This window comes from Actinia tenebrosa, unplaced genomic scaffold (genome assembly GCF_029948245.1).
Source record: "Actinia tenebrosa isolate PJP-AT-01 unplaced genomic scaffold, QUT_ActTen_1.0 PGA_scaffold5__44_contigs__length_20552954, whole genome shotgun sequence".
In the NCBI taxonomy this organism is placed as follows: Eukaryota; Metazoa; Cnidaria; class Anthozoa; order Actiniaria; family Actiniidae; genus Actinia; species Actinia tenebrosa.
The window spans coordinates 10,034,689-10,052,091 of NW_028292582.1; the positions used below are offsets into that span (position 1 = coordinate 10,034,689).

The 17,403-nt window shown below is 37.6% G+C and overlaps 3 protein-coding genes across 3 annotated transcripts; 1 reads left to right on the top strand and 2 right to left on the bottom strand.

Moving 5' to 3' along the window:
- Nucleotides 1-59: 59 nt before the first annotated feature.
- On the bottom strand, nucleotides 60-8,579 carry LOC116286960 (cytoplasmic tRNA 2-thiolation protein 1). Its single transcript, XM_031693557.1, has 15 exons — nucleotides 8,380-8,579; nucleotides 7,454-7,577; nucleotides 6,790-6,908; nucleotides 5,992-6,048; nucleotides 5,616-5,673; nucleotides 5,418-5,495; nucleotides 4,998-5,039; nucleotides 4,391-4,440; nucleotides 4,209-4,273; nucleotides 3,221-3,286; nucleotides 2,598-2,656; nucleotides 2,439-2,498; nucleotides 1,147-1,234; nucleotides 498-528; nucleotides 60-194 (listed from the first exon to the last, which is right to left on the bottom strand). The coding sequence occupies exons 1-15, from the start codon at nucleotides 8,434-8,436 to the stop codon at nucleotides 111-113; spliced, it is 1,038 nt and encodes a 345-aa protein (XP_031549417.1). The 5' UTR covers nucleotides 8,437-8,579; the 3' UTR covers nucleotides 60-110.
- A 305-nt stretch (nucleotides 8,580-8,884) lies between these two features.
- On the top strand, nucleotides 8,885-10,856 carry LOC116286963 (DNA excision repair protein ERCC-8-like). Its single transcript, XM_031693561.2, has one exon. It carries the CDS (start codon nucleotides 8,951-8,953, stop codon nucleotides 10,142-10,144), a length of 1,194 nt encoding a protein of 397 aa, XP_031549421.2. The 5' UTR covers nucleotides 8,885-8,950; the 3' UTR covers nucleotides 10,145-10,856.
- A 123-nt stretch (nucleotides 10,857-10,979) lies between these two features.
- Nucleotides 10,980-17,182, bottom strand: LOC116286972 (sorting nexin-12). The gene is made up of 5 exons (XM_031693574.2): nucleotides 16,995-17,182; nucleotides 15,541-15,636; nucleotides 14,561-14,624; nucleotides 13,989-14,049; nucleotides 10,980-13,525 (listed from the first exon to the last, which is right to left on the bottom strand). Exons 1-5 carry the CDS (start codon nucleotides 17,169-17,171, stop codon nucleotides 13,420-13,422), a joined length of 504 nt encoding a protein of 167 aa, XP_031549434.1. The 5' UTR covers nucleotides 17,172-17,182; the 3' UTR covers nucleotides 10,980-13,419.
- Nucleotides 17,183-17,403: the final 221 nt, after the last annotated feature.

Below are 17,403 nucleotides of genomic sequence, written 5' to 3' on the forward strand. Positions count from 1 at the left end.
GAAAAATTTAAAGAGACAAAGAGCACACATGACAGTAAATAAAAAGAAATCAAACAATGTGAAATCTCGTTTAAGTTTTATTTACAAATAATTAAAGATGTCATTAGATATCAAAAGTCTAAACAATTCTTAGATTTTCCACCACAGTTATTGTCAATACATCCACCATCATTGCAGGCATTCTTAGCTTGACGCTGTGAAACAACAAAAATGAATGAGGGTGCGATCGGTCTAAGCGGCCAGTACACGTCGTTTCTTAAAACTGGTTCGGGCCGCGTTGGTCCAGTTCTTAGAAATTACGTGTGCCATTTGAGAACACGCCGCTCAGACTGATCAGTTAGACTTAATGGCAAGCGCTCTGAATGTTTAAAAGAAGAAAAGCTAGCTTAATGAAAAAAAAAATATATAATTATTATTTATCATTATAATTATTTATAACTGGTGATTTTCTAATTAAAAATAACTCAGTGAAAATGCTTTTCTGCTGAAACACTTACTTGGAGCTTGTCGGTTTTTCCTATGCCAAGCCTAAACCAATAAAATAATATGTTTCTTAAACTTTGAGATTATCGTAATAGCATAATCTTGACAAGACTATAGACCCTTTGCAGCACTTTGGAATGCAGCTCAATCTGGGGGACAAAACAATAGGTTCCTATTCTCAGGAGATTGGAATTCGTTTTTTTTTGTCCCCCAGATCGAGCTGCTTTGACGTCACATGCCAGGGATCTATATTTGGTCTTTCATTTTGACCTAGCTTGGATAAGAATAAGCCTGAAGAGAGATGACGCTTTACCCCCGTCTCTAGACCATAATCCTTTTTACATTGCTTTTGTTCTTTAATTATGACTATTGTTCCTGTATTCTCTAAGGAATCAAAAATTTTAATATGAAAGAATCTTAAAAACTATTATGGTATAGAGTCGGGGGTAAAACGTCATCTCGCTTCAGGCTTATTTAGTTTGTTACCCAGGCTAGACCAGAATGCACCTTGTTTGGCATTAGTTGAGCTAATAATTGCATGCTGGTCTAGCTTGGGCACAAACATCTTTTATTCATCCTGCCTAATATGGTGAGTTACGATTGTACCCAAGCTTGACCAGCATGCACTGTGGAATGGCAACAAGAACATGTGGCTATTGTTACCTTGGTAAACCTTTGTTTAATCCCTCTAGCAAAACACACGCCTTGCAGAGGTGCTGACTTGAGATATATCCACACCGACTACAAGTACCTATAATATATAATTATTTGATGAGGTTGAATATGATATCGTAAATTATCAAGACCAAGACCATCGCTAGTGATAAAAACTTCTTTTCGTTTCATAACGATGAAGCAACTTGAAGTATTACTATAAAAATCTTTTTACTACTCAATTTTATTTACTTCTAAAACCCGGAGCTACATCCTTAGCTGCTAAGCCAATCTATGAGCCTAGAATCTATGAACACCTCATTCAAATCCCTATATGGGTACTCTTGTGCAAGAATGCACATTTCGCGAGAAAGAGAAGACAAATAAATAAATAAATAAATAAACAAACAAAAAAACCAAAGGCATTTTACGCCTGCCACAGGCAACCCAGTAATAAATCTTTATTTTACGTCGTGATACCGGGAGTTGTTGCTGAGTCTACCTAGCCAGAGGCTAATGAGTAAGTACAGATATGACACTACGCACTCACCACCAGTACATTAAATATTCTAAGCATACAACTCTCACTTCACATGTTGGTAAATTAACCAGAGAACCTGGAGAAAAACCCTTGTGGCACAGGAGAGAAAAATACATCAAACTAACTCTACTCTGGTCTTGGGCACACGGGTCTCAAACCACCGGTCCCCAGTGTGAACTCCACGTTGTTGAGAGGCACCAAATTAAGGTACGGACACACGGTGCAACATTGCACATAACAAAACTGTTGCAACGTTTCCACCTCTGAAACTTGTTGCAGAAAAATTTCATGCAATGAGTCTAAAGTTGAATCGTGCTCTACCCTTGCAACATTGCGCGCAACAAATTTCATCGTGTTAACATGGTTGCAACATTGCGTGCAACCTTTTGAAAATTCCAGCCAATCAGCTTGCACCAAATTTAACCGCTGACCAAATTTCTTCGCATAGCAGGCTGACACCAGCGATGTTGCGTGATTCTGTTGCAACGTGTGTCACCCCGATTCAAATTTGTTGCGAGCAATGTTGCACCGTGTGTCCGTAACTTTAGAAGTGTAGGCCACCCATGCTAACTACTACTGGATGGGGTGCTAGTCTACCTAAGTTCTAAGTCCCCTACCCAGAATTGTGCGAATAATCTCCCAAGAACTTGCCACTATCCAATTTTATACCAGGGAGGAAAGGCAGTGTCAAAATAAAGCATCTTGACTGAGAGTTGAAGTATGAAATGTTTCCACTTATAGAAGGTCAAGTCAAACTTACCCTGGACAGGCATTTTGACTTCTTTCTTCACTGACATACTCTCGCCAGAGTGAATAATATCTAGAGGGTAGAACAGTCGAGGGTTAAATGATCTTGTCTCGCAGTTTAACCTCCTTTGGAGGAATTTACAAATAATGTTGAGTCAGTGATGTGTAGTACCTATAATAGAACTTGGACGAATTTTTTCCAGGTCCTTTAAGTAGGTTCTCGCGTGACCTCTAGAAAATAAGAAGGAACGAATGAATGAAAGAGTATATCACAGCAAATGAATGGAAGGATGAAGGAGTGAATGAACAAATGAAGGAGTGAATGAGTGAGTGAATAAAGTAATGTATAAGTAAGGGAGTGAATTGATGAGAATAAATGAATATAATAGTGGATAAAAGATCAGTCTTAGTCTTTTTAAAAGGAATATGCCAATGTAACATAACAGGCTGCAGGGCTTTCAGAATAAGCTGCTGGCTTGAGTGCCGGCTACCTATAAATTCTTTTTCATAGAAAACCTGTTCCTTGTGTCGGATCACAGCCAGCTACTTCAGACTTATGACCACCTACTTAAAAACATTCTGAAAGCCCTGGCTTGGACACTGTCGTGTATGGAAGACCAAAATATGGGTTCTCCGTAAACGGGTAAAACAAAAACTCGAGTGAAAGGCAAAACGATTCTCTTTGTTGCTCAACACGTCTCGTGCTAAAGGCGCGACTGTCGTGACGTCATACACGGCCTGTCAATATACTTAACAGACACCATTGGCAAAGTTACTATCAGGCTAGTTACTCACCGATATGCATTAGGAGAATATATGCATTCTGTAGAGAAATAATCTAGCTTCTTGAAGTAAGCATACCTAAGTATTGAACAAACCACTAAGATAAAATGTACTGCAATAATGATAGCTGATTGAGGTTAGACAAATGGCTGTGGCTGTGGCTGACGGTGATGGTCTCCATATCAGGTCACGCACACTGAATATATCACAGGCAGCCCAACCAGGATCACACACCTTGAACAAAGGACTTTTACAACTTGTTTTAGCTACACAAAAACTGGTCGCTAAAGGATATTTACGCTCTTTATCAGCGTACAAAAATTTAGCACGCAAACTAGCATTGAAACGAAATGGAAAGGAAATTCCTGCAAGAGAAACGAGTTGACCTCTCACGACTTTGCACTCGCTTTTTTGTCTTTTGCTTCGCTTATGACTTTGTGAGTCTCAGGTGTAGTTGGCTTGAAGCAAGCACTAAGTGCTAGTATTGCAGTTTTCGCTTAACTGTGAAAAGCTCAGTGCCATAAATGTACCGTGACCGCAAGGTTTTCTAGAATTTTAATGGGCTGATTTTTTCTCGCCGAACGTGATTGGTCTTACAGTGCCGTGAGCTTGGCGATTCACCATTTTCCATACATTGGTTGACTGGTCAAACACAAAGCGCTCAAGCGAGGCACTAAGGTACTTTCAAAGGATAATTCAAATTTGAGACTTGCAACCTCGACTGAATGTTTAACCAGTGAACCGATGTATAGAGAATGGGGAGTACCGTGTACGTGGCGTGTTTATGCCGTGTTCCGGGTATTTGGTTGGCTGGGAAGTAAATTCTCGAGCAAAGTAATTGGTCTGGCGTATCCCTTGCCGTGTCGTCAGTGACTGTGTTTGTTCCGTGAGCTTTTCACAGAGGTAACTTGCTTTTCCTCGCACGCAAGGTTTGCATCTGGACCATGCAGTTAAATGCATGTCACTACAAAACTAACACACTCATCTATGAAGTACTTACATTACAATTTCTTTTTCATATGTATATTTAAACGGCTTGCATCGAGGAAGTGTTCCCTCACTACCCTAAACAACACAGAGCAGGCAAATTTTAAAATAAAAGATATGTATTAAAATATACCAAAAAATTTAAACATTTGTCTATGGAGTTTGAGATGGTAGTAAAAGAGCAAATATCCTTACAGTAACTATTGATGTACATCTTCTTAATCTTGCGATATCTCCTCGAAGTACTACAACAAAACAAATGACCTGTAAATTTAGGTTGGAAGTGGTATGTAAATATGATTTTCAAAACTTGATTGAAATTTTACTTTGAGGTAGGTTTCTTAATCATAATTAAACCTCTTTATTATGGAACAGGGGTTCTCATTTCAGTCCTCGTTTTAAAATAAATTTGGACATTTTGGAAAAGATTCTTTGTTTGAGTCGTATCCATATTCATGTGTCTTCTCATGCACAAACGTTAAACAAAGAAATGATACTTTAGGGAACTGACACATGGTCTTGAGGATAAGATTCTTTGTTTGAGTTGTCTCCATATTCATGTGTCTTCTCATGCACAACCGTTAAACAAAGAAATGATACTCTAGGGAATGACACATGGTCTTGAGAATAAGATTCTTTGTTTGAGTTGTATCCATATTCATGTGTCTTCTCATGCACAATCGTTACACAAAGAAATGAGACTCTAGGGAATGACACATGGTCTGATATGGGAAAACATTACAGCCGAGCTTAAAACGATGTGGATGTACAGTCAAATATAAATAATACGAGATTCAACTACCATTCATAATAACTGTCTCGGCCACATCGTCAGCATTATGACCTGCAAATATATAACATAAATGAAACTCTCAGCATAGCTTGTTGAGTGCCTTAACCATTGAGAGCACTGATGGGGAATACCTCATAGTCTCCTAACTGGACAGCTCCATCAAAGAGCATAGTTTAGTTAGGGAGTACCTCAAGGCTTTTCACTGGGGCCCCCCTTTCTTTTAATAAAGATTTAATAATAACATGAATTTAGACTGTGTAGTGAAGTCATACCAAACTCAAGCTTTGCTCCCTCAACTAAAAGGGGCTTGTCCTTTTTGAGTTGCATTGCAGAAACAATGACAAACCATGCCAATAAATGTATCAATGTATCATACTTGTATATATTCTCATACACATACATTCCAATAATAATTCATTGGCCATCTACCTGTAACGATTTTATCAACATTTAGTAACATAGCTCCCCTGTCTAATGCTTGCCGACGAAACACCCCACAAAAAGTACCTAAACACAAGATTTGAGAACGATTAACAAGTACATAATGAGAGATACAAATGGTACAAATTCATATGACAATTAAGACTAAACCCATTTTAAAATTCAATATGATTATGAGTTACTTACAGTTATTTTTGAGTCCTATTTGCTTGACTATTGCATCCATACTCCAGCCATAAAGTTCCTGCAACATGTAACAATGAGAATCAAGCAAGATCAAGGTGTAGCAGTATAATCACCTCTCATCGCAGTGGTCTTCAGTTCTATTCCTGGACTTGGCATCACTTTAGAGTAGATTATGTTAGGCAATTTGATCTGTGGGTTAGCCATGCCCTGACTTAGATCAGCCCAGAGGATGTTTCAGGGTTTGATCTGTGAGTTAGCCATGCCCTGACTTAGATCACCCCAGAGGTTGTTTCAGGGTTTGAAATTCTGGTACTTGGATTCACCCAGGATTTCTTGCTTGTTAACAGAAGACCTGAAGAAACAACGTTGTTCTCACCTCATATGAAACTATCTTCAAGGGCATGTCATACTGAATCTGGTTACGCTTCACAGTCTGGAAGAAGGAAATTCCAAAAAAACAGTTGCTTATATGAATTTTATGGGTATAGTGACGTATGACGTCAAAAATGACATCACTTATTGAGTGTACTTTTAGACCCCCCCTCCAAAAAATCCTGGATCTGCCCTTGGAGCAAATCCTACTGGCAAATTAAGGCTCTGTCCACAAGTATCCAGAAATTTTTGTATCCGCAAATTATTTTTTGTGGATAGGAAAATGTTTGCATCCACACGCAGCTTATTCGAATCGTTTTCGCCGTCCGCAAATTTTCGTAAAATTTGCGGATATGGACACAAAAATTAATTGCAGAATGTGAACGCAACCAGTATCCGTATAAAAAAATTTGTGGATACAAAAATTTCCAGATACGTGTGGACTGGGCCTAAAACTCATCAAGCCAAGAAGCAATACAATGCGACCATGTGGATGTACTATCCTATTACAGCACTTCTCACATGTGATTAACCATAAATTTGTCGTAACAAGTCTAGCAACCATAGCGATATGGTTTTGGTTTTGGGAGACGTCATTGAAACCGTGGTTCCAAGACATTGATCTGAACATTGTCATGACATGTTGTGGATAGAATTGATTGCATCTACCAAAACCAACTTTGTCGCGAAAGCAAATTGTAGTCTAGATTTCACACTTGTGTTTGGGAAGTGTGGTAACTTTGATTACAGAAAATCACATATCAATAATCTTCCCTGGTTGTCAAAAAGTATAAATCCTCACCTCAAGGGAGTCATCTCTGTACCCTGTTATCCCTTCATCGACTGACAGAAGCAAGAGGTTCAAGCCATAGTCATATCTTTCATTCAGAGTCTTGAGAACATAGGCTAAAACAGTAGAATCTGTGAAAAATAAATACAAATAAATACTGTGCATTATTTGTTGTTTTGTTTCATTTTGTTTTTCCATCCAGCACCCAGCAACATTCCTTGATATAATATCTGTCTGCTAATGATTTTAATATTAAATACTTAGGTGGTTGATGTGGGTAATGTAATGAGGTATCCTTCACTAGTAACCTTTATGGAACATTGTGCTAGTCCAACCTCATTGCTGGCGCTGAGGGTGGTCACTGCAAGGGTTTGCTGTGCCAATAAGAGTCAACAGTAAAAATACTGAAGCATTGGCTGCATGTTGCACAAATGCTTGCCTTGATCTAATCACTGTGGTTGAGTTTTGATTCCTGTATTGCATAATGGAGGAGATGATTGAGCAAAAAGACGGTATCACATCAACAGCAGCTATGATAGAGTTACATTAGGCTTTCTTGAAATCCATTTTTTCTTCTTTTGGTATCTTTCTTATTACTCACTACACGTCGCTGTTGAAATTTTTTTATCTTTTCGTGTAGTCGGCTCTTGGCAAGTCCAAGTTAACATTAACATACCTTTTCCTCCAGAAGCACCAATGGCCACCGTCTCTCCTCTACGAAACAGCTCATTCTCTAAAATAGTTTGGTGAACCTCAGACTCAAACATCAAATAGAAGCACTCCTTACAGAGAGCATCACCCTAAAAGAAAAAAACCACAACTTGTTAGAGGTAAGGCCAAAACAATTCTTATCTTACAGGACCCAATTTAGAGGGGAGGGGTGGGGTTTGTACGGTACCCACCACCTCTGGAAGTGAAATTTATTGATTTATCTAGTTCAAACATCTTTAAATCACATAAATGAATGTACTGTCTGTTCAGAAATAGTCACTACAGAATCGAACGTTTCAACAGGTCTCTGAAGGCTACGTCTGGGGATTGGGGGGGGAGGGGGGGTACGGTTGAATTTAACCTATGTAAATTTGTTCTTGTTTTCTCTTGGGATGATTCTATGACAGCAGCCTTGTCATTTTCTCTAAGTACTTATTTTTTGGCCTAAAATCAAGTGTAATCTTCTCAAATTGCATCGAGTTTTCTCTTGCCGTATCTCTAATTATTTTTTCTTAAATTCCAAATTTCTGGAGAATGAAAATAAGGCAACTAAATGTAACAAGAGAAACAAAAGTCCTCACTAAATCTAAGTAACTAAAAATTTTTTTTTAAAATAAAAGGAATAATTATACAGCTTCTCATTAATCCCATATAGGTCTTGTTGATATAGAATTAATTAGGCAGCTATATAATTAATAGGTAATGAGATTTCATGCTCCCCAATCAAGAAATAATCAGACTCGAAAAATTCCTCTGACTGCCAAATTGGACTCGGCCTACGGCCTCATCCAATTTTGTCAGTCCTCGGAATTTTCCTCGTCCAATTATTTCTTAATTGGACAGCATGGAGTCCTATTACATATACTAATTGAGAGTTCTTTCAAAACTCACCGTCTTTGGCCGCTTCAAAATAGCTTTCAAGCCACAATTCTTACAATTCACAGGCATATTCTCACAAATTATCGTATCCTTGACTAAATATACTCAATATATTGGTATTTGTAACCAAGACAAAGTTAATAAAGTCCTTTTTGATCCTTAAAAACAGCAAAAACATGCGAAATTTGAGAATTAGTTACTCGTCCGCCATCTTGTTTCACAATAAGTTAACAAAGAGTATCCCTGGGACGAGTAACAATAAGAATGATAAGGGAGGGGAGGGATGTTAACAAAGATAATCCACTTCTGAAAACTACTTATAAAAGAACAAAGATTTCACAATAGTACACATAAATTGTTAAAACGTTTAGTCTTAAGTTAAAATTTTTGAGTAGATAAAATATCAATGTCAAAATGTTGTTTTAAAGCGCATGTCTAAATTTGTTCTACCCTCCCGACCCCTAGATGAATCTAAGACCGCTGACCAAACACCTGAAATTAAATGAGTCAACAAATTCAGTCGTCTCTTTTATTTTGGTAGACTATTAAAGTTTGAAGTTTCTATAGAACAAGAAACCCTAAAATGCTTCAATGTCTCACCTACAGAGAACTAGGACTCAATCCTTCACATTACCTTGAAAAAATAGAGAAATCAAGGCGATCAGAGACGCTTTGTTTGAGTCAAAAAGGAGAGTTCGAGCAGAATCATAACTGTGGGATCAATTCTGTAGATATTGACCCCGTAGAAGGACGATATCTTTTGTCCTGTAGTTCCAATGCCAAGATTCTTATTCATGATACAGCAATGGTGTATTATAAAGAAAAGTTCAAATGCGACACAGTGGCAAAAGTAGAAGGAGGCTCGAGAAGCAACCATAAGAATAGCATTGAAACGATTCAATGGTATTCTGAAGACACTGGAATGTTCTTGACAAGCTCCTCTGATAGAACGCTAAAAGTCTGGGACACAAACGCTTTACAAGTTGTTGAGAGCTTTGGTTTTGAAGGAATAGTTTACCATCATCAGATTGGAAGGAATTCAAAGAAACACTGTTTTGTAGCAGTAGGTTGTGAAGATTCGAGAGTTTATCTCTGCGATTTAAACACTGGCTCTTCTACCCATGTGTTAAGGGGGCACACGAGTGCTGTTCTGTCGGTTGCCTGGTCACCAACAAATCAGTTTCTCTTAGCAACGGGTAGTCGTGACAACAAAGTGCTCTTTTGGGACATAAGAAAAGCTAGCGGGAGCTTGTCGACACTTGATCAGTACAATGGTAAAGGAGGTTCAAGTACCTTGCATACCAAAACAGCTCATAATGGACATGTTAATAGTTTAGTTTTTACTAGTAATGGATTGTTTTTAATGACGTATGGTACAGACCATCGTCTTAGATTATGGGATACATATTCGGGAAAGAATACTTTGGTCAATTACGGCCGTGTTAGTAATCCTTCACGCAAATCGATTCAATGCGCAATCACCGATGGAGTTTCGTCAGACCTTATCTATGTCCCAAGTTCTACAAGTATAAACATATTTGACGTCCATTCAGGAAGAAAGGTGTCTTCTCTCATTGGTCATTACAGTAACGTCACATGTTGTACATTTCAGCAAAATTATCAGGTGTTGTTTAGCGGCTCTAATGACTGTCATTTGTTGTCATGGATACCAAATATGGAGCGAGATAAACTTGACATAGGTGGAGAAGGATTGATTAATGAAGTTAAAAGGAAAAGCGATCCTTTCCAGGATACGTGGAGCAGTGACGAGGACTAACAAATTATGTTAGAGTTTTTTTAATCACATCCAAGGCTTAAAATAACAGCTTGTCAATCACTAGTCATTATCACGAGCCAAATTAGCTTTAGATACGTTGTTTTTGGCTCAACATTACTGGCCAAAATAACTTGCAAGGAAAAGAATCATTTGACAAGACAAGTTCCAATAAGCCTTTTCATAGTTTAAGAATCAATTCCACTGCGCATGCGATTTTATCCCGAATTTCTCATCTTCTTTTGTTTAATTAAGAACAAAAGAAGGTTTAGACAAAAGGTGAGAAATTCGGGATAAAATCGCATGCTCAGTGGAATCGATTCTTAAACTATGAAAAGGCTTATTCTGGCTGTACATCATCCTATGACCGTTATTTTAAGCCCTGGGCCCAGTTGTATGAGGGAGGATAGAGCTGTTAGATAGATAGATCTTATCCAGTAGATAAATTTATCGGATAACAGCATTGTCTTATCCACTGAATAAGAACTTATCCACCAGGGCCCCGTTGTACAAAGCCTGGATAGCGCTATCTGATGGATAAATCTTATCCAGTGGATAAATTTATTGGATAACTGCATCGACATATCCACTGGATATTTATTTGCCAGATAGCACTATCCCGGCTTCGTACAACTGGGCCCAGACAGTGCTATCCACCCTCTGTATAATCAGTCTCAGTTGATTAACATCTACAGTGAGTACCATTATGTCTAACCTCCTGGGGATCAGGGAAAAAAATTGCAATAATGGGGGTCCTAGATATCCAGGTTAAAAACTTCATGTCATGGCAACAAGAAATTTTCTCTAAGAACCAAACAATATATCAAAACACTCAGAGTTAAAAACTATTATCTTTTATTGGAAATAATCTAGTCGTGAAATGTACAGTAAATACATTTCCATTGACAAATACATGACATAAAAATGGTTTTATGGTTGATGTTCCTTTTACATGAAAGAGTGATCCTACTGCTAGGGGGAGCAATCCCTAGGGACTGGTCATTAAATAAACGGGGGTGGGGAGGTTGGAAAAAGGGGGTAAAACTTGATTTGAAGGTCTGACCTTAGGAGCTCTTTTTTGCTGGCCCGGTATAAAACGAGGCCAAAAAAATTGTTTCCAAGCAGGAAATGCTCATGATGTACAGTTTAATGTACAAATTCATAGACAGCCCACCCCTTTTGACAAATTCAAAATTGTGTGGGCCACGCACTGTTTTTACCCTCCCTCCCCCCATTTACTTTATAAACAGTCCTCTAGCACTAGGGACAAGGCTTTTCAAAAATACTAGTAATGTGTAATGATGATTATAAAAAAGATGCTGTTTTTATCGTTGTACTCTTCATTACTTCTAATAAATGTCTAATCCTATGACTATCTTTTATGATTTGAAAATAAGCAATATTAGTATTAATGGTAGCTATTCAAAAGCTAAGAAAAGAAGCATTAACAGGGGGGAATAATACTTGGCCAACAGCAATCTGAGGGAAAAAGGGTTACACCATTTTAAAGAGTTTGTGCAAGATCCCTCCAAAAAAAATCCAAGGTTGATTTTAAATTGTTAAAATAAGAATTTGAAGACTAATCTTTTTTTCAAGGGGCTTTCTGGCGAAGGATACCCTGAAACAATGTCTAGCTCTGGGCTGATCTAGGTCAGGGCATGGCCAACTCACAGATCAAACCCTGAAACAACCTCTGGGCTGATCAAAGTCAGGGCATGGCCAACTCACAGATCAGACCCTGAAACAACCTCTGGGCTGATCTAAGTCAGGGCATGGCCAACTCACAGATCAAACCCTGAAACAACCTCTGGGCTGATCTAAGTCAGGGCACGGCTAACTCACAGATCAGACCCTGAAACAACCTCTGGGCTGATCTAAGTCAGGGCACGGCCAACTCACAGATCAAACCCTGAAACAACCTCTGGGCTGATCTAAGTCAGGGCACGGCCAACTCACAGATCAAACCCTGAAACAACCTCTGGGCTGATCAAAGTCAGGGCATGGCCAACTCACAGATCAAACCCTGAAACAACCTCTGGGCTGATCAAAGTCAGGGCATGGCCAACTCACAGATCAAACCCTGAAACAACCTCTGGGCTGATCTAAGTCAGGGCATGGCCAACTCACAGATCAAACCCTGAAACAACCTCTGGGCTGATCTAAGTCAGGGCATGGCCAACTCACAGATCAAACCCTGAAACAACCTCTGGGCTGATCTAAGTCAGGGCATGGCCTAACTCACAGATCAAATCCTGAAACAACCTCTGGGCTGATCTAAGTCAGGGCATGGCCAACTCACAGATCAAACCCTGAAACAACCTCTGGGCTGATCTAAGTCAGGGCATGGCCAACTCACAGATCAAACCCTGAAACAACCTCTGGGCTGATCTAAGTCAGGGCATGGCTAACTCACAGATCAAACCCTGAAACAACCTCTGGGCTGATCTAAGTCAGGGCATGGCCAACTCACAGATCAAACCCTGAAACAACCTCTGGGCTGATCTAAGTCAGGGCATGGCCAACTCACAGATCAAACCCTGAAACAACCTCTGGGCTGATCTAAGTCAGGGCATGGCTAACTCACAGATAGAACCCTGGAACAATCTTTAGGCTGATCAAAGTCAAGACATTATCTGATGACTAGTAATAATTATTTTTAGGGATGAATTACAGTACAGTACAATGCATTTTTTCTTCTACAGCCAAGGCAAATTTTAGATTTTGTTACACCAAAAAAAAAAACATATTATATATTATTATAATAATATATAATATCAAATAGTTGAGGTGAAATAAAGTAAAGAAATTTTAGCTGACCTTTGAAAAGTAGTATTTCTTTGGCCCTGTGTACTTAGATTTTGGATTTAATCAGTTTTAACGTTTTTTCCCTCCACCGTACACAGGGCGAAAGATGTACTACTTTTCAAAGGTCAGCTAAGATTTCTTTACATTATTTCACATTTTGACAATTTTATTGAGGTTTTTAAGCATCGTCATAAATTTTCTCATAACATGACACCACAGAAACCTAGCTGTGTTTGATGTAGTAAAAATCTAAAATTGCATTGCCAGCATGAAACATTCTTGAATTATATCAGAGACCTCAAAATCTGCATTACAAGAGTTTTTGATCAACGTTAGTCCACATCAGAGTACTTGATTTTAAAATCAATCTTTTCTAATTTTGGTTAATCTTACTCTCATTCCAATCATTAAGTGCATCGTAGTATCAATCTTCTCATCTTATCCCTCTGTTTTGTCATTTTTGCAAGCTATATCTATGTATTCCTAACTTTACCAGGAACATAATTCTTGTCAATAATTGGATCTTGGAGGAACATGTGCAGACATTTTTCATTTTGTGCTAAGGGATGGCCTGCAATCCTGCAAAACAAAGTTAAGATGCATATCAAGCTTTACTCAGACTATATGTTAGTGTCGAAGTTGGAGCAGAGAAAGCTCACTTCACATTATGGTATGGTCAATTCCAAATAAATTGGATTGTGCGGAAAAGCGGCAAACAAAAAGGCTGTCGTTTTATAACGAATTCGACAGGAACATTTTTGAAGACGAAAAGAAAAGAAAAAAAAGACAAGTAAAAAAAAAGCTGTGCCTCCCAGACAACAGACACAGGGAAATACAACACTCAATGTTTGTTATGAAATATCAGCTTTGTCCTTATCCAATATTTCCCCCTGAGGGGAAACACATGGACTGGTATCGAAATTCAGATTGGGTTCCATTCAAGTTCCACTATTTTACAGCCTTGCTTTATGATTTAAATTCAGAGAGAGGAAGAGAGCACAACATAAGAAAAGGTAAAGCAAACATATTATGGGCTATTTACTTGTTAATAAATGATTCAAGTCCTTGTCGTCGTTCTTCTATGAATTCATCTTCAAAGATTCCTGTTAAAGAAAAACGAGTAACTTACATATGATGGAGTTTTATTACACGGCCGACATGTTCATTCTCATGAAAATTAAAAGCTTCATTTCAATTGCCCTCATAAATTTATTCTCAAGCACTTGAATGAGAAGGCAGGTGTGGTTAAATCTATTGTCCGCAACATAGCTGCTACGAGAAAATGACTGAGTTACGACATGCCCTCTGATTGGTTTACAGCCATTCTCAATCACAAGCGCCCTGTAGCAATTTTTTGTCGTGACGAAGGTTTTGGTGGTTGTCAATCATAAGGCGTTTCCATAACAATGTCGGAAAACACAAAGCTATAAGGGCTCATGCCTATGGAATGTCATGGAAATGCCTTGATTGACGTCAACCAAAAGCTTCTTTGTTGTGATAGAAACAATCCCTAAAGCGGCAAGTGTGATTGAGAATGGCTGTAAATGCCAAAGTGTATCTAAAATGCTCATATTGATTGATTTCATACTTTCTACTCTAACTACGAATGCTTACCGTCATCACTTCTGAATGGCAGTTGTAATTTGAGAGCTTTTCCTGGTAATGGTGGCACAATTATCTACAAAAGATAACAACAACAGTGATATTACGATGAATAAAGTTTAAAAGAATACTTGTACAGTAGGATTGCCTTCAGGTGTCTATGCTCTCTTGGTACCACTGGGCTAACGATAATAACTGGTCAGGGTTGGTCATTGGCCAGACATGAGGACTGGTCAAATAAACATGTGTCTTGCCATTGTAAATAGAAAAAGTGACTCCTCTAAGTGCACTTGGCCAGACAACTGCCAATTTTGGATAGAAAAAACTGGCTATTACTTCTTCACCTGGTACAACTGTTTACTACGAGGTAGATGGATATTATCCCATGTTAAGAGCTTGATATCGTTTTTATTAACAACTTTTTCGTATTATATCATGAACGAGTGAGTCCTCAAGCGAGTGAGCAATATAATACCAAAAACAAGTGAATTAAAACAATATCAGGCTTTTAACATGTGATTATTTGTTTATCATACATTTAGGGTCGATTTTGATTGGTCAAAACTAAAATATGTCATAAGATCTTATTGGACAGTTTTACCGTGAAGTGATATCGTATCGATTTAGAAACATTTACACCCCAAAACCAGAGTTACAGAATAGCATGCAAAACTTTATTTTTAAATTTACACTAAATACACGTAAAAACATTTATTAAACTCATTAATAATTCATGAGGAAAACACAACAGAAATCACAACCGTGAAGAGTGTTGTAAATCTGATACAAAACTGTGTTCATTTGCATAAACTTTAAGTTGGATTTTCTTGGCCAAATTCACTTTAATTTTGAAAATTTTAGTGAAACACAAAGAAACTAACCTAGACGTTTGATAAGTCATGTATCAGATATACAACCACGAGGCGTAGCCTACTGTATATATTACATACAGTACTGTATCTATTAATAGATAATAGATATCCATTTCATACCTTACTATCCCGTTCCAGTTCCGAGCGCAGCCACTCAAAGTCACTGTATCTCCTTCGAACATTTGACTCCTTTAACTTGAATACTGGTAAATTTGTCTATCAAAATATCAATTGAATAATAATGTTAATAATAACTTAAGAGGAGAAGAAATGTGACCATTTTACTGCTATAACACCCACCGCAATGCCATATTATGCCCAATGCCATATGCCATGTGATTGAATTCGATTGCATTTGGCAATCAAAGAAATTGAATGCCAAAAAAATGTGAATTTCATTGCATGATTAAAATCAAAGATAATAGAATGTACAATCGAACGTAATTGAATGTTTGATTGTGTCTCATTGATGCCTATTGATCCTAAAATACTTAATTTTCCCTTTTCTTATATTTATACTTTTAGGTTCTTAATCACAGATTTTAGTATAGATTTTATTTAGATTTTCATAGATTTTCACCGGTTCATACCAGCTGTTCTATCATGTCCAGCTGATTGGTTTTTTAAAATCAGGGTAAATAAAGATATTGTTATTATTATTATTATTATTACAATCGAACGTACATGTAATTGGTTCCAATTTTTTGTGAATTCAATTTCATTCGATTGCCAAATGCAATCGAATCCAATCATTCAATTGGATTCAATTGGAGAGTGGAATCCATTGAATTTGAAGGAATCAATTGTTTGATTTCTTTCGATTGATTACAGTGGGCATATGACATCTGCAGTAGGCTGTCGAATAAGTAGTATAATATGCTACGAGTACTGAAATTCCTTGCACGCTTTCTTTCATCAGATATCAACTGTCTAACTAGCCAGTCTTCTGAGCCAATAGAAACATTAGAATATAAATGCAATATTATTATTATAGAATAAGAAAGAAAATTTGCAAAACAATTCTGAAAGTTTTAAACCTATTACTCCATCATGTAATAACCTTATTGGGTTAATTTAATTTCTGCTTCAAATATTTTGCATTTTTCCTCATCAGGAGAAGAAATATCGAGGTCACGATAACTGTATTTCTACATCCGCTATAGATTATACATCAATTCGACCATCAATTCATCTCAAACTGTTATTTAATGTTGCTAAAAATCAGCTTCACCAGCCACATTTTTTCATTGTTTATCTAATTATTCTATTCAATATTACAGACAGATTAAATTAACGCCATGAAAGAGCATTTGAAGTTTTAAATTACACTAAATTCACGTGGAAGTCAAAACCACTCATATTGTCGATATACAAGTGGAGATAACTTGCGCGCTTCAACTCAAATTAATCTCATTTTAGCTAAAATTATAAACTATGCAAAAGCTTAAATTATATATAAACGACAAATGAGCTATATTAGTGCATTAATGAATAGTCTTATGAGCTCTACGAGCGATTTTACAGTTGAGAATATCGAAGGAATGCGAGGCGGCAGTTTGAATCAAAAAACTTACTCTCATCCGCACTTCATAATCCGTGTATCGCTTCTTTCCAATTCCTTTTGTCTCGGGATTGATAACATCGATCTCTAGGACGTTAGCAGGCACAGCGTAGGCGTCGTCGAGGTTTTGTTTTTTGAATTCTAGCCGTTTTGTGTCGGGTCTGGTGGGTTCGCTCGACTTCTGCGCCATCTTGGATTTTGGATTCTTGAACATCCTGTCAATACTATGCACGTGACCTAAGAGGGACCTCCCGGGACATTCATGAAACAATACCCTCTAAAAAATCTAAAATCTTTCCCAAAACTCCCCCAAAAACTTACTAAAAACTAAAAACATTCCATAATAACGAAATATTTCTATGCATAGAATAATAATAATAGTTAATAGTTGGGATCCCATATGGAACGGGATCTGGGATTCG